The 22,512-nt window shown below is 47.0% G+C and overlaps 1 protein-coding gene across 2 annotated transcripts in view; it reads right to left on the bottom strand.

The window, feature by feature from the left end:
* BOLL (boule RNA binding protein) overlaps positions 1-7,289 on the bottom strand; it is a 1,219,536-nt gene extending 1,212,247 nt beyond the window's left edge. For both annotated transcript variants that reach the window (XM_085646856.1, XM_085646857.1), the window contains exon 1: positions 7,083-7,289. In XM_085646856.1, the coding sequence (XP_085502982.1) occupies positions 7,083-7,097 (15 nt within the window). In that variant the 5' untranslated portion in view covers positions 7,098-7,289. The remainder of the gene's footprint in view (positions 1-7,082) is intronic.
* Between the last annotated feature and the right edge of the window lie 15,223 nt (positions 7,290-22,512).

Below are 22,512 nucleotides of genomic sequence, written 5' to 3'. Positions count from 1 at the left end.
AATCTTTGAGGGATCCACACAACCCATACCTCCCAGGACTCCACAGGGTGTCAAGCTTTCAGAAATGTGCGGGTGTGGTAAGTTTCCCTAAATGGCCGCCGAGTCCTGGGCCAAAAACCCAGGTGTCCCCCCTTGCAAAACCAGGTTGTTTTGCGATAGATCATTTTGATGTCTACACAATACGTTTTGGGCCCTTGCCTGTCGCGGGCACTTGGCCCACCCACATGAGTGAGGTACCATTTTTATCTGGAGTCCTGGGAGAACGCTGGATGGTAGGAAATTTGTGCCAGCCCGGGGATCCCACAACTTTCCCCACACAGAAATTTGACAAAAAAAAAATTTTTCAGCTAAATTTGAGGTTTGCAGGGGATTCTGGGTAGCAAAATGTTGGGGGTCCACGCAAGCCAAACTTCCCTGGACTCCCCCAGCTGTCTGCTTTTCAGATATGTGTGGGTTTGGTAGGCTTCCCTAGGTGGCCACTGAGTCGGGCCAAATACCAAGATGACCCCCCTTGCACAACCAGGTCATTTTATAATAGGTAATTTTGAATTCTCCACAGTACGATTTGGGCCATTTCCTGTTGCGGCCACTACGCCACCCACACAAGTGAGGTACCATTTTTATTAGGAGACCTTCGGGAACGATGGGTGGACGGAAATTTGTGGCGGCCCAGTGATCCCACAACTTTCCCACACAGAAAAGTGAGGAATATCTGATTTTCTTTAGCTAAATTTTAGGTTTGCAGGGATTCTGGGTAGGAAAATGTAGGAAGATCCACGAAAGGCACACCTCCCTGGACTACCCTGGGTGTCTAGTCTTCAGAAATGTCTGGGTTTGGTAGGTTTCCCTAGATGGCCAGTGAGCCCGGGGGCAAAAACGCAGGTGACCTCCTTGAAAAACCAGGTTATTTTGTGATAGATAGGTGGGCACCAGTGTTTTGGTCCCAGGTTTGCAGACATCTAGTGGAACATGAAAAAAACCCAGACATTTCTGAAAACTGGACACCCGTGGGAGTCTAGGGAGGTGTGGCTCGCGTTGGATCCCTCAGCATTTTCCATCCAAGAATCCACTGAAAACCTCAAATTTTGCTAAAGAGCCACATTTTCCTCTAATATCTGTGTGGAAAAGATGTGCAATGACCACAAGTAGTTTGTGTATCCATGCAGATTCCAGAACTTTCCATCTACAGAAATGTGAGGAAAATGTGTTTTTTTTACAAAGTTTGAGATTTGCAAGGGATTCTGGGTAACAGAACCTGGTGAGAGCCACACAAGTCACCCCATCCTGGATTCCCCTGGATGTCTAGTCTTCAAAACTGAATAGGTTTGCTAGGTTTCCTTAGTTGACAGCTGAGCTGGGGTTCAAAATCCACTGCTAGACAATTTGCGACAAAAAAAGGTCTGCTTTCACTGGAAAAATTAGATGTGTCCACGTTGCGTTTTGCCATGTTTGCTGCTGCGGGTACTAGCCATACCCACACAAACGAGGTACCATTTTTATCAGGAGACTTCGGAAAAGTGGGGTGGATGGTATTTTGTGGATCCACGCAGATTCCAAAACTTTCCATCATAGAAATGTGAGGAAATTTTTTTTTATTTACAAAGTTTGAGTTTTGCAAGGGATTTTGGGTACCAGAACATGGCGAGAGCCACACAAATCACCCCATCCTGGATTCCCCTGGGTGTCTAATTTTCAAAAATGTATAGGTTTGCTAGGTTTCCCTAGGAGCCGGTTGAGCTAGGGTTCATAATCCGTAGCTAGGCACTTTGCAAAAAAAGGGTCTGGTTTCACTGTAAAAACGTGGTGTATCCATGTTGCGTTTTGGGCTGTTTTCTGGCTCTGGCAGTAAGCCTACCAACACAAGTGAGGTACCATTTTTATTGGGGGATGTAGGAGAAGACAGAATTAAAGAGCAACGGTTATCTATAGACTCTGTGTGCATTTCTACCTTTTCAATGTAAGAATGTGTAAAAAAGAAGTCACTTTGAAAAATGTCCTATATTGCATATGCTAGTATGGGTACCCATAATTTCGGAGAAGTGCAAATAACTAGTACTTCCAAACTCTATACTTTGTTCCCATTTCGGAAATACATAGGTGTCCGTGATGCCCATTTTTCACTCATTATATTTTACCAAATGAATTGCTACATACCGTACACAACGAAAAACCATTGCAAGACACAGCTCAGTTATTGGCTGTGGATTCCTCAGGTTCTTGGTGAACCTACAAGCCCTATATATCCCCACAACCAGAAAGGTCCAGCGGATGCAACGGTATATTGCTTTCAAAAGTCTGTCATACTTAGAAGATGTTACAGGTGAAAGCGTTGGCACATATGGCTGATTTTTTCAAAATATTTTTAATATTTCTTACTTTTATCTGTTAGTTTCTATTAAAAAAAACCTTGAAGGAGCTACACAAATGACCCCTTGCTGAATTCAGAATGCTGTCTAATTTTCAGAAATGTATAGCTTTCCAGGATCCATTATTGCTTTCACTCCCATTTCTACCACTAACTGGAAGGAGGCTGAAAGCACAAAAAGCAGCAAAATTAGGCTAAGTTCCAGTAAAATGCCAAAACCGCGTAGGAAATGTTAGTTTTCTGACAAAGGTCTACCTGTCCCTGACATCTGGGAAGATGGTGAATTCAGCACCACAAACCCTTTGTTGATAACATTTGCAGTGAAAAAAACAGATGCTTTCTTCTGCAGCACTTTTCCCCCATTTTCCCAGAAAAGCCCAAAATGTAGATGCATTTTTGCTCATTTCTGGGTCCCCTCCAGGGGAATCCTCAAACCCTGGGTACCTTTAAAGTCCCCATGATGTTGAAAGAAAGGGACGCAAATTTGGCGTGGATACCATATGTGGACAAAACCTTACAGGAGTCTAATCGCAAACTACCCCAAATAGCCCCAAAAAGGCTTAGCACGGGGGTGAGGAGGTACAATAATATGCACTGCCACTTTGGCTAATGCTTACTGTCTTTACTATCTTCCTCTTCACTCCTTTACACAAGTCTAGGCAGGTCCCCGTTAGGTTAGTTTTGTGAGACATTAATCAAGGCTCAGGTGCAGATAACAGTTCAATTGTGGTTGTACTCCGTTCAGTACAGCCTCCTAGATACAGTCTCACCACAATGCAGGTCTCTGTGTGTCTCAGCATTAGGAGTCTTCAATCTTGCTCGCTTCTAGGATAAGACAGCGTGGTTGCAGGTCGATCACGATAGACTGCAGCAGTATGGGGTAGCCTGTGCCGCAGCCATGAGTCCGTCAGTGAATGAAGGTAATGAAAGTCAGTGAGGGCTCATGGCAGGCATAGGCCCATTTCTGGGTCACTGGGCTGCAGATGGGCCGCCACTTACACAGGTTTTTTCAGCAGGATGCTGGAAGTCTTGGAATGCACTTTGTAGATACTGCAGTGGTGACCTCCACGTTCCGAAGTGTTAGCTTCGAGGGTGACGTCGACCACGGACACAATTCTTGACTTCTGTGGCGATGTCAGAAACCAGGATCAGCTCTGAGTTTCAGTGGTTACATTCACCATTGGCACAGCTCTTGATTTAAGCAGCTAGGGCAACCGTCATTTCTCCTATTGCATAACGGCACAGTTGGCTAGCCGCCCGCGATTCGCTTTTGGTACTGCACTTCTGGACTGACTGCACCCACCCTCTTAGGACTTGCAGAATGATCTTGGTCGCTCTTCTTTCTCCTGGTAGACCCTCCACACTAGAATCTGGTGGTTTGTGGCATTTCTTGGACAGTCATACCTCCTGCGGCTGGACAATCCCTTTCACTCTCCAAGCAGGCAGGCTGCCTTAAGGTCAGGGGCATAGCTCTTACAGAAAGTAAAGACTCCAGGTGATGTACCCTCTCCTCTGTGAAGCTGGCTGTCACACAAACACCAGTTCTGATCGTACGGCAGTTCTCAGAGTAGGCTGCAGACTACTCTCTTTCTTGGTGAAAGTATTGAGAACTGGAGCAACAAAGATGTAATCTAGGCAAATAAGGAACATGGATTCTCTGTATGCAATCTCAAAACAGGTTTGCGACGGATCTTCTGTCAAGTGTCCTTTCTAGGCTGTTCTCCAGACACAACCTTTGTGTAGATTGATGCTCTTCATAGCAACATAGTCTTCAGTCTGGAGTACCTACAACAGAGGCCCAAAGAGGCATGAGGTTTCCACCCTGTCTATTCACCAGACACGCTGAATAGTGATCAGGATGAAGACAAAAAGCTAGCCTCACCTAAAAGCTCTCTCTCTGTCACCCTGAACAACAGAGACAAGTATCCCACCCCGACCATCCAATAAATGGGAGTACCATCGGAAAACTAATCAGCAGCTCCAGTCAGCAGGAGCTGCGTATGTGAATTTCTAAAGGAGCATTTTCTCCTCCCTCTATTTTCAGGACTGACAGGAATACTATTCCATTGTATGTGATCACAATTTCACGTACAGCTTGTGCACAAGAGCAAGCCTGGGACTTCCAAAATGAGATCTGCAGGCATCAATTACTCTGGCTCACTCATGCACTACACAAGCCACAGTTACAAAATCCACTTGGGATGGTAGTACTAGGATCTAGATAACACACTGCTTCAGAACTTTACACATGTGGAGTCTGCAACATAGTTAGAAGGTCTGTTCATGACTGTGGATTCACAAAACATGGTATGTTGCCGTCACCACCACTGAAGATCCTAAACCCATGACAGGGGTGGTAGGCCACTGTCAGCAAAATGAGAACACACTTCGTGCATTCCTTCAGGTCACAGGACAGCTTTGGGACTTACTTTGGCAGGGGCAGGAGTTTACACCGGTCATATTAACTTGAGTCAAAAGCAAAAACTGGGACACAAAATAGTCACAGTCGGGCACTCAGAATATGGCACCATGACTGAACACCCCCGCAGGGAGCATGCCAAATCCAACAGCACGTTCAGGCAATTTTATGTTTTTCTTAATGTAAATGATTTACCTTATAAACTTTTCACTACATATGGGTTTAGATGACTCCGGGAAATATGTTATTTTGTGGAAAGTAAACAAGTACATATTTGTGTCTCAATGTATAATCATTGACGTAGATATACATTATTTCCAATCATTGCCCATCACTAAATGGTAAGTCGCTTTGATGTTTTGTTTTCTTTACAAGAGTAGCAAGCAAAGCTGACAGGAGCCAGTAAAGTGCAGGATACTTTGAACTATGTGTTTGCCTTGCTCAAAGCAGAGCATACCTACTCCCTGAAGAGGGGGAAGAGTAGCCAAAAGCCCTTAACATGGGGCAGAAGATATGACTAGAGAGAGCTGGTGAGGAACCTGCAGAACCGATGAGATGCTTTAAGGTCACAAAAAACAGCCTAGCTAGAAGATTTCAGAGGACAAAAGGGTCAGCCAGCCATAATATCTTAAGTGTACAGTACATAAGGATCTTCTGTTTCCTTGGCAGTACAACTAAAGGTCTCCTCACCAATGGTGTTTGGAGAGCAAACCTGCATTTCTTCCTACCCACCAATTTCACTCCTCTTGCATCTCTTTCCACTGCCAACAACAACTAGGACAGCCAACAACTTATTGAATGAAGGTATTTTCCCAATGGAACTCTAAATGCCTTACATAAAACCTTCCCTAGATCAAACAGGCTTTGAGCCAAGACAGCCTTCTAACCGCTGGCTAATAACAGACTGTTTTTAGTCAAAAAGACAGAACAATTGAAAGATCTACCTTAAAACACATACCTGTATTCAAATAAAATAACCTGTTTTCAGACTACCAAAACAGATTCTGGTATGGCGGATTCATAAGAAGCAGCAGTGATTTCCATGTGGGATGATTTTAAAACTACATTGGCTTAAAAATGGAGTACCGTCACATCAATTACTTGAACTCTCCTTTGCCTTTGATACAGTTCATCATCCCAACTACTAACAGTAGAATGATGTTTGTGAATCGCACAAGAGGAAGTCGAAAGAAGAACAGCAACCTGTGTGGGGACTTCATAGCATAACAGAAGTCAGTCTCTTCTACAAAGACTTGACAGCACCATAGTGCAGACCGCATAACGGAAGCATTTTTAACCTTTTCTATCAGATAGATCATCTCACTCCTCTTTAGGTCAGCGCCATGAAATTCACAACTTTTGTGCCAAACAATCCTACCCCCCTAACATTTATCCTAGCTCTCTACTGCACCCAATCTTTTTTATTCTCAAGTGTTACTGTTAAGCAGATAATAAACACAGCATACTTAATTATGAAAACACGTCCGACTTTAGACTCATACTTAATCAGACAATGTCTCAGTTAAATAATGGATTATTTCTAAACACAACAAAATAAAATCGTCAAAAATCGAAGTATCATATGTAGTAAAGAGATCAAACACCACCCATCAACAATATGGCCTTAACAAGTGCCACCAAACGAGCCCAAGCAAGGAATCTAGGGACAAATACGGACTCCAGTCTGTCACTCATAATAAAATTAGGGTTGTCCAATACGTTTAATATGCAATGTGGCATTTCTTTCCCTCATACGGCTATAAAGATATCTGAGCCTGCAGTGCTTGAAATACGTGCCTCCCCCCGAAGAGTTAAGTCTTCTCCACCCCACCCCCCTCCCCAAGTCGAGTCTTCTGGCGCCCACGCTAGCAGGTAAACTACTGCTATACGTTAATTATTTATACTTAGATGCTTGTGTCAATGGTGTGGCTAGCGACGTTACGGCTCATTCATTGAGACCGTGTTTGGCAACGGCAGGTACAGCGGTTAGGTAAATAATGGTTATTTGCAACATCTCAAGCCAGTTATTTATTGTAGCGGACCACACTGCTCAAAGAGGCATTACAGATTTGCTTCTGCGAATGGGGAATTCAAAAAACGAAAAATGCCTCGGACGAAAAGTTATACTTGGGTGAATGTGTCGCACATAAAAGTGCCTTACCCTAACGGTTTTACCATGATCTTCTGATGAGTCGTATTATGAAGAGCGGTCAGGGCATCAAAGGACTAGTCAGAGAAGGACCCATCTATCTATTCATGTATTTTCAGGAAAAGTGTATTTTCCGAATTAGAACTTACCTGCCCAATCTGCATGTTGGACGAGTATGAAATCAGGGCTCCCAGTGGCACCTGATGAGATTTCAGAAACCCCAAGAGAAGTTTATGAAATCAGCAATAAGGTGACCTCCAATCCAGAATATCCGTGGACGGTCCGTTGTTTCCACCTGAAATACGTCACTAATAAACGGACGACTCTATCCTGTAATTATGGAGAGCTGGGCCAGGCCTTAGCGGACCCAGAAGCTACAGACGAAACAGGAAGGAGACATATATTCTTAGTGATTGCAATGGCTAAGGGAATTATTGTCGGAAGTTCATTGGTTGTGTGATATTGAAGAGTCAGGATTGGCTGGGGAAATCTTTCCACTGGTTCCTGTGTCCAATCGAGCAACCGCGGATCCGTACCACCGGTTTGTTAAGCTAGACTCCTCGCCGAGCGTTCCGCAGGGCGGGGCCTCCAAACCGCTCACCATAGCTTGAATATGCTAGTTATCGAAGCCTCTGGACTAACAAGTGAGAAGGGCGTACAGCCTGGTCCTTCTTAAAGTTCAATATATTTTCTCAGCGGCTTTTTGTTGTTTATATATATATATATATAATTTCTAATGGCGAATTTAGAGGGCTACTATTGGACGGAGCAGGAGCCCAATAGAAACGGGTCTGTTGCCTGGCCAAATGGGCAATACCCTTGCAATGGCTGCCAAGTTTTTAGTTAGTTTACGAGTAACATTTCCAGTCTTTTAGTGCGCATAGTGTGACACCAATGCATTATGAGTGACACTTTATTACAAGCAAAAAAAAGTAGAGAAATCAGACATTATCACTTTGTGGCTGTTGACCATTCTAATGGCATACAAGCACTGAAACGTCCATTAAGTGTTTTGGAAAGTGGTCTTGTAAACCAGGATTGGCAAAGGAGGTCAATTATGTCTTGAATTTATGACTTCCACATCGTTGTTCACTGCATGCACTGTCACCGACTAATGTGGAAAAGTCTCACTAAACCCCTTTCCCCCACCCAAAAATATTTTAGTTCTTAAATTTTGATTGGAGGTGGAAGCAAACAATGACAACATGGTCTGAACTCGCAAGCGTGAGATTACTTACTAAAAAAGTTCAGAAGTTCTGCATGTTTTCCTAGCGATACACCAGGATGTCGTGTCGTGTTCCCCCCAATGACGACCGACACCGTGATCTCTTTCAAGGAGCTTTATTCTCTTGTCCTCCTTGTTCTCCGTCCCTACACTAACTGCCCGCTTCTCCCGTCGCTCCTCCTCTTCCCCTCATCCCAAGGCTCCGCCCACCCAACTACTAGAATGCTTACAATATTACATCTCCCCCTTTGTTAACAAAACTTGTGACCAGTGTTCACATCTTTTTGATCAACCGTCTAGGTCTTTGAATGTCTCTTCTTGGCCGGAGGGACATGCCTTCAGACACAGTTCCATTGCTGCCCTCAGCGTCCCGTTCCTGACCTATAGGTATCCGATCATGTCCTTCACAGTGTTCAGTCACAGACGTTGTAGGCCCCGGCGTGAGTGTCTCTCTCATGGTGGGACTGCATCTTTGAAAGTGGGAGACATTGCGAGTGATGCGCCTGTTCTCCGACTCAGCCGTCAGCATGGTGCCTTTTTGTCTAGTGACTGTGAGGGGCTCTGCTCTGAACCGACAGTCCGTTTTCTTACTTTGCTCTTGCTTGACCACGACACAGTCCCCTTCATGAAACGAGAGAGATCTAGCTCGTCTCCTGGGGTCCGCATAAGCTTTCATGCTCTCCTTGCCAGCGCGATCAGCAGTTACTACTTCTTGGTGAAGACGACCTGGTGACAACGGTCTTAATGCACCCTCCCAAGTGGGTATCCGCGTCCGAATGGGGCGCCCTAGCATGAGTGTCGCTGGACATTTGCCTGTAGTGGCATGGGGTGTTGTTCGATATGCTCGAAGCACTTCATTGAGAGCCGTTTGCAGATCTCGTCTATCAAGGGTAGCTTGCTGGAAAGTCTTGTTTGAGTGTGGCCATAAACCTTTCAACAGTGCCATTGACTTGTGGCCACACAGGCGTTATTCGCCGATGCTGGACACCCATTGATTTCGCAAAGTCACTGAATTCCCGTCCAGTGAAAGGTGGACCATTGTCTGTTTTCAGTTCCTTGGGCACACCCCAGGCTGCAAAGACTTCATCTAAAACCGCAATGGTGGCGGCGGCACTAGTGGACGGCACAAACTGGGCAATGGGAAACCGTGAGTATTCGTCCATTATTACGAGAACATGTTTGCCTGATTGCATTGGGCCATAGAAGTCCAGGGCTAGTTCGTGCCACACTCCAGGCGGTGGCGGTGTCATCTGAATCGGGGCTGGAGGATCACCGTGCCCTACCACTTGACACTGCGGACAATCCTTCAGGGTGAGTTCCACCATCCTCTCAAGAAGTGGGAACCAGACACGCTCTCTGAGAGCCCTTTTTGTCGCAACCACTCCCCAATGACTTTCATGGGCCAGGTTGATAACACCTTGCCTCAGTTGACTGGGAATGACAATCCGGTGATCCCTTAACAGCAGACCCTCTGCGGTGACAGACAGTTCCTCACTCACGTTGTTGAAAGCCTGCAGTTCTTGACGCATTGTCGTATCACTCTCCTCATTGGGCTCGTCTTGCCTCGATCGGTGTGTTTGTACTCTGCGTATCACCCTCTGCAATATCTCATCGTGCAAGGTGGCGTGTTGAATGGCCTCCAGGGGAACCGCGGGTGGTCGCGCTTGATCCACCACGAAATGGATATCTTCCTCCGTAACGGACAGTCCAGGTGTGTGTGATGCTCTGGTGTGTCGCGACATGTAATCAGCCGGGTTGACTGATTTGCCTGGCTTGTGCACGATGTCAATGTCATTGCTGACGCGGTAGAGAACTTCCACCAGTCGCAGTCGCTCGGCCGTCGGCAGACTAAGAAGACAGTCAGCCTCCGGCCCTTCTATGACGTGGATCACAGCGGGAACTGACATTGTTTTGTGTCTCAGCGTAGTTGAAAACTTCCCGAGACAGGGAAGTGGCTTCCTGGACATCCAGGTGTAGACCCGAACATATGCAGGACTCAAACGAGGGAGAGGGTTCATTTTTTTGTACTCCGTCACCGGAATGTAATTTAGTGACTCTCCGCTGTCCATCACAAATTTTGTGACATGTTCACCGACGCTGATGTCCAGTCGGGAATATTTCTTAAGTTGGTCCGGGTCAGCAACCATACTCGCATATTTAACTGAATATTCTTGTTCATCCGATGTTGATCTGGAGTCTCTGGATGGTGATCTCCTCGACCATCGGGATGTCTGCTACCCTCCGCTGGAGTGGGAAGACCGCGACGAGGACTGTGGGTGATCATGCACCGCTCGCGCGTGATGCCGGCGTGTGTCCACTCGCGACGTCCCAAGTGCGCTCTTTTTTTCCTCTCGGCGACATTCTCCGCACATGACCTCGAAATGGTTGCTCCGACCACACTTGCAGCACTGCTGTCCCGTTGCCGGACATGCACCTGTATGTGGGAAATCATACCCGCACCTGTAGCACTTTCTCACCGGCGCCTTCCTCACATGTTCATGGCGTTTGCCTCTCCTCCCCGACTCAGGCCGACGGCGTCCGGAGTGTCGGTGACGCGAAAATGGCCGGGAGGGCCGCCCACGCTCTCTGGATCCTCGGCGAGGGCGACTGGTTTGCACCTGACAGACTTGCTCTCTGCGATCGGTACGTCCTGCTTCCATGTTCTTGGCCTGTTCCTCGGCCTGATCGTGCACTCTCGTCATTTCTTCGATTTCGTCAAGATTGTGACTTTTCTTCAGCAGTTTTCTCCGGAGCGTCTCAGACTGACAACCATCGATGACGCACAACCGGATGGCGTCGTCCGTTGAGAACGCTTCAAAATTGCAGTGGCGGGCTAACCGCACTCATTATCTCGTCTTTTTCCTGATGGGCCCGCTGGAACACGTATCTCTCGTAGTCTACGTTTTTCTTGTGTAGAAATTTCTTGTCTAACGCTTCTCGCACCTTGGCATACGTCCCTGCATCTGCAGCCGGACTCTCCTTGATCATTTTGCTGATGTCTTTTCCTGCGAGATTGCGGAGCGCAATTAGTTGATCTTCATCACCGATTACCTTGGATCCTTTGATGTAGTCTTCAAAATCTTCGATCCATTCCTCCCAACGAGTGCCCATGCTTCCCCCAACCACGAGCGCCAGGGGCTCTGGTGGGCGCAAGTGTGACAGTCCCATCACGATGGGTTTTACTTCCTGACGTGCGGGCGAACCGTAGTTTGACATCGCGATTTGCTTTGGTATGGCGTGGCTTACTGCGCTCCTTTCCTGTGTTTGCTCATGCTTGTTGGTTGACCTTTTCTAGTATGGATGGTTCTGATGGTCTTTATGTGTGTTGTTTATTGTCTTCACCTTTATTTATTTTCTTTCTTGCCTTTGCCTGGGCTTGTTTATTTTCTTTCTTGCCTTTGCCTAGGCTTGTTTATTTCCTTTCTTGCTTTTGCCTGGGCATGTTTATTTTCTTTCTTGCCTTTGCTTAGGCTTGTTTATTTTCTTTCTTGCTTTTGCCTGGGCTTGTTTATTTTCTTTCTTGCCTTTGCCTGGGCTTGTTGAATTTCATTGGTGACTCCTGGGCACCTGACTTTAAAATGGCCGCCTACTCAATTCAAAGGGAGTGTCCTCCTGTAGCTGCCTGACTCAAAGATGGCCGCCGGACCGACACTACACACGAGGCTTGACACGAGGCTTAGCTGCTTCTCACAATCCTCCCCACATGATCCGCGCTGCATCGATGGCCTCACTCACCAGCTCCACAGGACCTCGACAATATCAGGGTAGGCGCGCGCTATGGCTTCCGCTCCTCCTGGCACGCACGCGTTTCCAGCCTCGCGCTGGAGGGGGGGGTTTAATTGCTCACGGCGAGTCACTCTTTGCCTTTCGCCGACGCTGGTGCTCTGGTCCGCACAGCAGGGGCCAGGGTCTCACTCTCGCCCACGACTCCTCGGCTCTCTCAGGGCACTTGATCCGGCGCGAATCCGGACTTCGGCGCGAACAGCGCTACCTTCAAATTTCCTCTCTGCACCTTGCTCAGGGACAGACCAAGTTTGTCTTCGGGTTTCAGGGGAGAGCATGCCGCTCATCCCACCCTCGTCGCCAGCTGTCGTGTCGTGTTCCCCCCAATGACGACCAACACCGTGATCTCTTTCAAGGAGCTTTATTCTCTTGTCCTCCTTGTTCCCCGTCCCTACTCTAACTGCCCGCTTCTCCCGTCGCTCCTCCTCTTCCCCTCATCCCAAGGCTCCGCCCACCCAACTACTAGAATGCTTACAATATTACACAGGAGAAAGGACTTGTTTAAATAAAAAAGTATCATTAATAAACACATTAACACGTGGAGCAGTAAAATGCCGCGCAGACATCTGTAGGGTGCACGGCATTTATGAGGACTGAAGCTGGGCAGGGTGGGGGAGGAGCCTTGGAGCTGTAAATCACCTGGAAAAACTTTCTCAAGAGAAGCTGTGTGATTAATTAACCAAAATACCTTGGAGCCTGTCCCTTGTAAGTAGCTGAGGAAGAGAGACTGAGAGCTGTTTATTTTCTCAGTTTAGCCCTGCAAATTGTAATTGTATATCTATAACGCTTACTACCCCTGATGAGTCTAAGCACTTTTCTACGAGTGCACGCTACCCTGGAACCTAAAAAGTAATAGTGGTTGATTAGTATAGGGAAATATGACTTAATTTAAGCGGTGGTCATGCAAGTATATCCTTTGATTGAATAGGAGGATAATGGAGGGATAGAAGAGTCTAGAAAGTGTTATTAGGAGATTATAGCAATAAAATGAGGTTTTAGATTAGTTAAAGGAGAGATAGAGGAAGGAAGAATTTCTAGAAAGGGATTAGGGAGATCATAGTAGTAAAGGGTTGTTTGGGAGAATCTGGTGGTTTGTGACACTTCCTGGACAGTCACACCTCCTGCGGCTTGCCAAGCCCTTTCACTCTCCAAGCAGACAGGCTGCCTTAAGGTCAGGGGCACAGCTCTTCCAGAAAGTAAAGACTCCAGGTGATGTACCCTCTCCTCTGTGAAGCTGGCTGTCACACAAACACCAGTTCTGATCGTACAGCAGTTCTCAGAGTATGCTGCAGACTACTCTCTTTCTTGGTGAAAGTAGTTAGAACTGGAGCGACAAAGATGTAATCAATCAAGGCAAATAACGAACACAGATTCTCTCTATGCAATCTCAAAACAGGTTTGCGACGGATCTTCTGTCAAATGTCCTTTCTAGGCTGTTTTCCAGACACAACCTTTGTGTATATTGATGCTCTTCACAGCAACATAGTCTCCAGCCTGGAGTACCTACAACAGAGGCCCAAAGAGGCATGAGGTTTCCACCCTGTCTTTTCACCAGACACGCTGAATAGTGATCAGGATGAAGACAAAAGCTAGCTTCACCTAAAAGCCCTGTCTCAACCTGAACAACAGAGACAAGAGTCCCACCCCGACCAACCAATAAATGGCAGTACCATCGGAAAACTAATCAGCAGCTCCAGTCAGCAGGAGCTGTGTATGTGAATTTCTAAAGGAGCCTTTTTCTCCTCCCTCTATTTTCAGGACTGACAGTAATACTATTCCATTGTATGTGATCACAATTTCACGTACAGCTTGTGCACAAGAGCAAGCTAGGGGCTTCCAAAATGAGATCTGCAGGCCTCAATTACTCTGGCTCACTCATACACATACTGCATGCACTACACAAGCCATAGTTACAAAATCCACTTGGGATGTTAGTACTAGGATCTAGGTAAGACACTGCTTCAGAACTTTACACATGTGGAGTCTGCAACATAGTTAGAAGGTCTGGTCATGACTGTGGATTCAAAAGACATGGTATGTTGCCACCACCACTGAAGATGTTAAACCCATGACAGGGGTGGTAGGCCACTGTCAGCAAAATGAGGGCACACTTGGTGCATTCCTTCAGGTCACAGGACAGCTCCATGGCTTACTTTGTCAGGGGTAGGGATAGGAGTTTACACCTGTCATATTAACTTGAACCAAAAGCAAAAACTGGGACACAAAATAGTCACAGTCGGGCACTTAGAACATGGCACCACGATTGACCACCCCCGCAGGGAGCATTCCAAATCCAACAGCACGTTCAAGCAATTTTATGTTTAGGCAATTTTATGTTTTTCCTAATGTAAATGACTTATCTAGCGATACACCCGGAGAAAGGACTTGTTTAAATACAAAAGTATCATTAATAAACACATTAACAAGTGAAGCAGCAGAGTGAAGCGCAGACATCTGTATGGTGCACGGAATTCATGAGAACTGAGGCTAGGCTGGGTGGGGGGAGGAGCCTCGGAGCTGTAAATCACCTGGAAAAACTTTCTCTAGCGAAACTGTGTGATTAATTAACCAAAAGACCTCGGAGCCTGTTCCTTGTAAGTAGGTGAGGAAGAGAGACTGAGAGCTGTTTATTTTCTCAGTTTAGCCCTGCAAATTGTAATTGTATGTCTATAACGCTTACTACCCCTGATGTGTCGAAACGCTTTTCTGCGCGTGTACGCTACCCTGGAACCTAAAAAGGATTAGTGGCTGATTAGTATTGAATGGGAGGATACTGGAGGGATAGAAGAGTCTAGAAAGTGTTATTTAGCAGATTTTAGCAATAAAATGAGGTTTTAGATTAGTTAAAGGAGAGATGGAGAAAGGAAGAATTTCTACAAAGGGATTAGGGAGATCATAGTAGTAAAGTAAGGTTTGGGATGAGTGAAAGGAGGGATACCTGAGGGAAGAATTTAGAAAGGGCTGCTTGGGAGATCATAGTAGTAAAATGACTTTTGGGGTGGGCCAAGGAGGGATAGAGGATGGAAGAGTCTAGAAATGGTTATTTTTTAGATCATAGTAGTTGTCAAATCTCACCTGTTTCAGAAGGAGCGAAAGGAAGGGAGTGAAGCAAGATCCCAACTTTCCCCCACCTCCAAGACAGCCCAACATAAGTGAAAGCTAATCGAGGTGGAATGGGGGAAGAAGGGATGAGAAGAGAAAAAAAATACAGGTTCCACGGAGTTAAAGCAGGATAGTTTGTGGTGCCCAGATATTCTCTATATATCTCCAGTATATAAAGAAGAGAACAGGGGGATCAGTGTCTGTGTCAATCCCTATATATACACATACCATACAATTGTTCTAGCATGAATCCACACCCATATGTATATAAATACCTGTATAAATCCCCTTTTCTGTTTTGATTTTTTAGGAAAGTGACTGCATACATGTGAGTGCTATACAATCAATAAAAAGAAAGGGAGAGATAGGTTGAGGAGGAAGGCAGGATATCTACAGAGCAAACACAAGGAGATGATGGACGGAGTGCTGAAACTTTTCAAACTCTCATCCCAGCCACAGATCTGGGTTGAATCCACCATCATTCTTTAGCTCACTTCGCCACCCCAGTTCAGACACAGCTATATGCAAATCAGTCTTGACCCTGTGCCTCATGGGAACAGTCCAGCCCGAACTGCCAAGCCAGGTCTTCCCTGGACCGGAAACAAGCATCCTGGGACCGGTTTCGGGGTAACAACCCTCATCTGCCAGGCTAGCTTGAATCCAGTGGCTGGAGTCAAGCTATCCTGTCTAATGAGGGGTGAACCCCTGAAACTGGTCCTAGGATGCTTGTTTCCAGTCCAGTGAGGACCTGGCCTGGCAGTTCGGGCTGGACTGTTCCCATTGGGCACAGGGTCAAGACTGATTTGCATATGGCTGGGTTCAAACTGAAATGGCATGGGGAGCAAAAAAACAATGGATTCAGGCACAGATCTCTGTACTATGGTGGATGTATGACATTGTTCTGCATGCTGTCCATCAATTGTTGTTTTTGCATTTGCCACCCCGAGTGGTACGGGTATGCCCAGATGTGGGTCCCGTACTCTCCATGCCACTGGAGTCAAGCTATCCTGGCTGATGAGGGGTAAAACCCTGAAACCGGTCCTAGGATGCTTGTTTTCAGTCCAGGGAGGACCTGGCCCGGCAGTTCTGGCTAGACTGTTCCCATTGGGCACAGGGTCAAGATTGATTTGCATATGGCTGCGTTCAAACTGGAATCGCATGGGGAGCAAAAAAACGATGTATTTAGGCCCAGATCTCTGTACTGGGGAGAATGTATGATATTGTTCTGTATTCTGTCCATCAATTGTTGATTTTGCATTTGTCACCCCGAATGGGATGGGTATACCCAGACGTGGGTCCCGTGCTCTCCATGCCACTGGAGTCAAGTTATCCTGGCTGATGAGTGGTGAAACCCCGAAACCGGTCAAAGGATGCTTGTTTCCAGTCCAGGAAGGACCTGGCCCGGCAGTTCGGGCTAGACATTTCCCATTGGGCACAGGGTCAAGAGTGATTTCCATATGGCTGGGTTTAAACTGGAATGCCATGGGGAGCAAAAACACGATGGATTTAGGCCCAGATCTCTGTACTGTGGCGAATGTATGACATTGTTCTGTATTCTGTCCATCAATTGATGTTTTTGAATTTGTCGCCCTGAGGGGGATGGGTATGCCCAGACGTGGGTCCCGTGCTCTCCATGCCACTGGAGTCAAGTTATCCTGGCTAATGAGTGGTGAAATCCCGAAACCGGTCATAGGATGCACCTGGCCTGGCAGTTTGGGCTGGACTGTTCCCATTCGGCACAGGGTTAAGACTGATTTCCTTATGGCTGGGATCAAACCGGAATGGCATGGGGAGCAAAAAAACGATGGATTTAGGCACAGATCTGTACTGGGGTGAATGTATGACATTGTTCTGCATTCTGTCCATCAATTGTTGTTTTTGCATTTTTCACCCCAAGTGGGACGGGTATGCCCAGACGTGGGTCCCGTGCTCTCCATGCCACTGGAGTCGAGCTATCCTGCCTGATGAGGGGTGGAACCCTGAAACCAGTCCTAAATTGCTTGTGTCCAATACAGGGAGTAACTGGCCTGGCAGTTCGGGCTGGACTGTTCCCATTCGGCACAGGGTCAAGACTGATTTGCATATGGCTGGGTTCAAGCTGGAATGGCATGGGGAGCAAAAAACAATGGATTTAGGCCCAGATCTCTGTACTGAAGTGAATGTATGACATTGTTCTGCATTCTGTCCATCAATTGTTGTTTTTGCATTTGTCACCCCGAGTGGGACGGGTATGCCCAGACGTGGGTCACGTGCTCTCCATGCCACTGGAGTCGAGATATCCTGGCTGATGAGGGGTGAAACCTGAAACCGGTCCTAGGATGCTTGTTTCCATTCCAGGGAGGACCTGGCCTTGCAGTTCGGGCTAGACTATTCCCATTGGGCACAGGGTCAAGACTGATTTGCATATGGCTGGGTTCAAAACGGAATGGCATGAGGAGCAAAAAAACGATGGATTTAGGCCCAGATCTCTGTACTGGGGTGAATGTATGACATTGTTCTGCATTCTGTCCATCAATTGTTGTTTTTGCATTTGTCAATCGAGTGGGACGGGTATGCCCAGACGTGGGTCCCCGTGCCCTCCATCCCACTGGAGTCAAGCTATCCTGGCTGATGAGGGATGAAACCTCGAAACCGGTCCTAGGATGCTTGTTTCCAATCCAGGGAGGACCTGGCCTGGCAGTTCGGGCTGGACTGTTCCCACTCAGCACAGGGTCAAGACTGATTTCCTTATGTCTGGGTTCAAACTGGAATGGCATGGGGAGCAAAAAAACGATGGATTTAGGCCTAGATCTCTGTACTGGGGAGAATGTATGACATTTGTCTGTATTCGGTTCATCAATTGTTGTTTTTGCATTTTTCACCCCGAGTGGGATGGGTATGCCCAGACATGAGTCCTGTGCTCTCTATGCCACTCCATGGCATCTGCCTATGGACCTTATGTGGTCTTAGGTGTGTTGATTTGTGGGGCTGCTTTTATGTTAAAAAGCTACCAAATGATGGTCTTCCATGTGACTAGAGCAATCCGTTGACAGATAACTAGTTCTGGATGTGCGAAATGACATCTAGGATGTGTCCATCTATTTGTGTGGGTTTGTGTATGATCTGATGTAGGTTCAGTGTGACTAGGCCTGTGATAATAGTTTTTGAATACGGCATATTGGTTTGTCAAACCAAATGTTAGGTCACCAAGAATGCTTAGGTTGGAGTGTATTGTTATAAAGCTTGAAACTCTGTCTAGAAACATGTCTGGCAATGTTATATTGCTAGGCGGTGGTCTGTAAAGGAGGAGGACGTTACAGGAAGAAGTTGGTGTAGGGTTGAATCTGGTGATGAAGACCTCACAATGTTATATGGAAATGTTGTCAGCTTTGGTGTGATGTATTGTTTGCTTGAATTTAACAGCTAGTCCACCTCCTCTCTTGCCTATATGATTTTGTGTTGACACCTCCCAACCATGATTCAGTTATGAAGAGTAAGTCAGGTTGTGTGTCAATGAGTAGGTCATATATATAGCACTTGTATTTAGAGAGTGGCCGAGCATGTATTAGTTGGCAATTTAGAGACTGTATTTTGGTAGTGCTGTCACTCTATTTTCTAGAAGAGTGAGCAATATTTTTTTAAACTTGTAGTAGGTGTGTTGTTAGTGCTGATATTAACTGTATGAGGATAGAAATAGTGTTGTTTTTTATATTGCATTTTTTATCAAGCAGGCTTAGAAGGTATTTTGTTGGGTCTGCGGGTGTAGGTGGTGGAGATGGTGGTTGAGCGTGAGTTGGTGAGCTGTGTTGTTTTTGTAGAGTAGCCAGGCTGTGTAATAGACGTGGAGATGTTAAGTTGTGAAGAGTGGTATGTTGTATATTTTGTTTGCGTATGTTTAGGGTGAAAGGTGTGTAGGTTAGGGGCGGTGGTGGAGCATGTGGGTCATGTTTTTAGCTCTAAATTGTGCAATGGATGAGAGACGGGTGAATGAGAGTTGTTGTGTTGGTGTATTAGTGGTAGGTATTGGTGAAGATAGAAAATTTGAGAGTAAAGATGGAGGTGGCGGGCCCCCCGCATCATTGTCTGCATTGCCCCTGGGACCTGGCCCTTCCGGGAGCTTAACAAAACGAAGCGCGGAAGACCGTCCTCATATCAAAAAAAGTTTAGGCGGGATTCTGGCACCCAGCGCGACTTCTGCTGACCCCCTGAGCAGGCCTAGGGGGCAGGTTGTTTACACCCTGCCTCCTTTTCTTGTTTTTATCCTTTTTTTCACCTTTTTTCTTGTGACTCGGTTCAACCGAGTCACAAAATGGCTGCCAACACTTCCTGGTTGGAACTGTTGCCAGCCAATCAAATCACAGTCTCAAGATCGAAATCGAGGGTCTGGGTATCCTCCGTGGGTATTTTGGTATATCTGAGAAATGTTTAAATGTCTCAGGAACTACTGAACAGATTTACACCATTTAACAAAAAGAGTGCTTTCTGAACCAAGAGCTACCCTTGTGCCAAATTTGGTGTAATTACGTTCAGCAGTTTGGGCTGTAGCGGTGTCTAAATTTTACTATGGAAATTGACATGGAAAAAACGCGTTTTGGGACACCCCCCCTTTTTCTCGGCCCCCACTTGACGAATCACCCTAAAACATTGAACACAGCAGCTGAAGTGAGGGGGCCATTCGTTTTTAAAATTTCGCAAAGATTCGTCAAACAGGGCCAAAGATATTGGCAAAAGAAAAAAACACATTTCCTGACGAAACTAGGTCCATCTTGCCCTCTAAGTTGGATGGTTTAAGATGTGTATTATTTGCCATGGGGTTAAGGAGAAGAGTTCAGCATACTGTTGCAGGACATGCCTTCAGCCAGCCTGCTGTTGGTCAGTGTGTCGCCGTCCAATTGTCCTCGGGGTCGCACGATGCTGTAAGGGGTCCACCTACCGATAGCCCCTTGGTCTGGTATATAAATATGACAGACACAAAAGGGTGATCAGGCGAGGGAAGGAAAGGAAGGGGACTGCAGGGAGGGAGACCTGAAAGAGAAATAAACAGTACGCTGTGGTTAGAACAACCCCTAGGTCCCTTGTCACATTGTTTTCCCCTAACTCCCCTGCTGTACCTGTAAAGAAAATAAAGAACTCCTTAACTGGGAGACCTGGATAACCGGGGAGCTGGGTATTCGTGAATCCTACAGAAAAGACACTGATTAGACTGCGTATTAACACCCTTTATAATCCCCCACTCGTATTAGCTCCCTTGGCTAAGGTACCTACCACCAATCCTGGGTTTCTGTCTGTACAGGGGGGGGGGAGGACGTATGCCAGTAGTCACCTCACCGCCCCTGTATGAAGTACAAATAAACAAATGATGTGCAGCGGGGCTTAGAACCTCGTAGCTCCCAATAACCCTTGTCACGGGTTCTGTACGAACCCCTTTCACCGCTCCAATGCGTCTTGGGCAGTGCCAACAATGAACCTGATACGAGCCCGAAATGTCCCGGTGAAGCCACTCTATCACAATGTTCTGATAGTAATCAACGAGGGCTCTTGAAGACCTCACTCGGACCTTACGACCAAGTCACAGCCCTGTAAACGTGGTTTAGCTGGCTCAAGCAAAGGTATTACCTCAGGAAACGGTCACACGGAACTCGCGACCCCGCAATGCCTAGGAAGGCGTCCAACGGGATCAAATACTTTCCGCTCCTCTAAACCGTGTATGGCCTAGGTAGTTGGCCAGACCGGAGAATCAAAGACTACAGCACGAAATGAAGTCAGCGAGGAAATGTAAGTCGGTGCTGTGCACCCCTACCAGAACGCTGCACTCCTTCTCACACGGACCAGGAACTCAAAATAACCGGCACCCGATTGATGCCGGATGTTCCTTTTCTTCGTTGTTGCGCCGGGTGCGCTGACGTCATGAGCGTCTGCCAGCATCGCGCACTGGGAACTGTAGTTCCCATTACTCCCGTGTACCGCGGGTGTTTCGCCCCGTGACATACAGTGCTCTTCTGCGCCGTCTGTGGGCCACAACAGTACATCCCTCCCCCGAAGAGCACTGACATAAGCAAGCCTTCTTGGGATGGGTCTTGTGGAACTGAGCTACAAGTTTGGGGGCATGGACGTGGGTAGCTGGTTCCCAAGAGTTCTCCTCCTCACCGTACCCCTCCTATGCTAGCAGATACCACAACCTGTTGCGATAGATCTTGGAGTCCAGTACTCCCCTCACCTCCTATTTGGTCGGAGCAGGGGTCTTACTGGGCCCCCCCAGGGCGGGCTTCACAAGGGACACGTGAAAAGCAGGATGGATTCGCAACGTGGAAGGCAAGGAAAGTTTCACCACTACAGGGTTCACTAGTTTAACCACTCGATAGGGACCGATGTATTTGGGATTAAATACGCTATAGCGCTTGAACCGTATGTTTCTTGTGGACAACCATACGTAGTCTCCTACCTTATAGACAGGTCCCGGCCTTCTACGCCTGTCAGCTGATGCCTTGTATCTGCGCTTAGCCGCTCGCAAATTGGTCTTGGCTACCTGTAAGGTTGTCTGGATGCGTTTTATCCTACTCTGCGCCTCTGGCACCTTCGTAACATGTACTGGATTAAGGAAGGGGGAAAACCAGGGGTGGAACCCATAAGAGCAATAAAAAGGAGTAAGCTTGGTGGATGTATGCGAAGCGCTGTTATAGGCCACCTCCGCTAACCATAGCAAGTCCACCCACTCGTTCTTAGATGCGCTGGAGTAACACCTAAGGTATTGCTTAAGGGTTTGGTTAACATGTTCGGTTTGTCCGTCCGTCTGCGGGTGGAAGCTGGTGGAGATGTTGGACTCAATCCCCAAGGCTGAACACCAGGCCTTCCAGAAATGGGCTGTGAACTGGCCTCCTCGATAGGAGACAATCTTCCTTGGCAATCCATGCAGACGTACCACGTTCTCTAAGAGCAGGTGTGCCAACTGTCCCGTAGTGGGCAGAGTCTTACAGGCTACAAAGTGAGCCATTTTCGTTAAATAATCCACTATGACCGTGATCACCGTACATCCCTTATCACTAGGCATTCCCACAATGAAGTCTACTGAAATGTTTTCCCATGGGAGGTCGGGTGTGGGAAGAGGTTGCAATAGTCCTGCTTGTTTAGTATGTGACGTTTTCATTTGACTGCACACTCTACATTCCTTTACCCATGCGCCGACGTCTTTCTGTACCGAAGGCCACCAGAATTGCCGCAGGATCCTGTCAAGAGGTTTCTCCCTGCCGTTGTGACCTGCGCTGGGCAGTTGATGGCACCATTTAAACGCTTGAAGGCGTAAGGACCGGAGTGGAAGGAGTAACTGCTTTCCCCGTATCGGAAGGCCTTGCACCAGCTTCCAATCAGAATTACTTCTCAGCCAGTCCTTCCATCTTGGAGTTCTTACGTTCTGAGCTACACTCCGTAAAGACGGATCTGTGCAGGTTGCCCCAATCACGTGCTCAGAGCTGATGATGGCTCCTTTCGGAACT

Source organism: Triturus cristatus, chromosome 3_2 (assembly GCF_964204655.1).
Source record: "Triturus cristatus chromosome 3_2, aTriCri1.1, whole genome shotgun sequence".
Lineage (NCBI taxonomy): Eukaryota > Metazoa > Chordata > Amphibia > Caudata > Salamandridae > Triturus > Triturus cristatus.
This window is presented reverse-complemented; position numbering and strand designations above follow the sequence as displayed.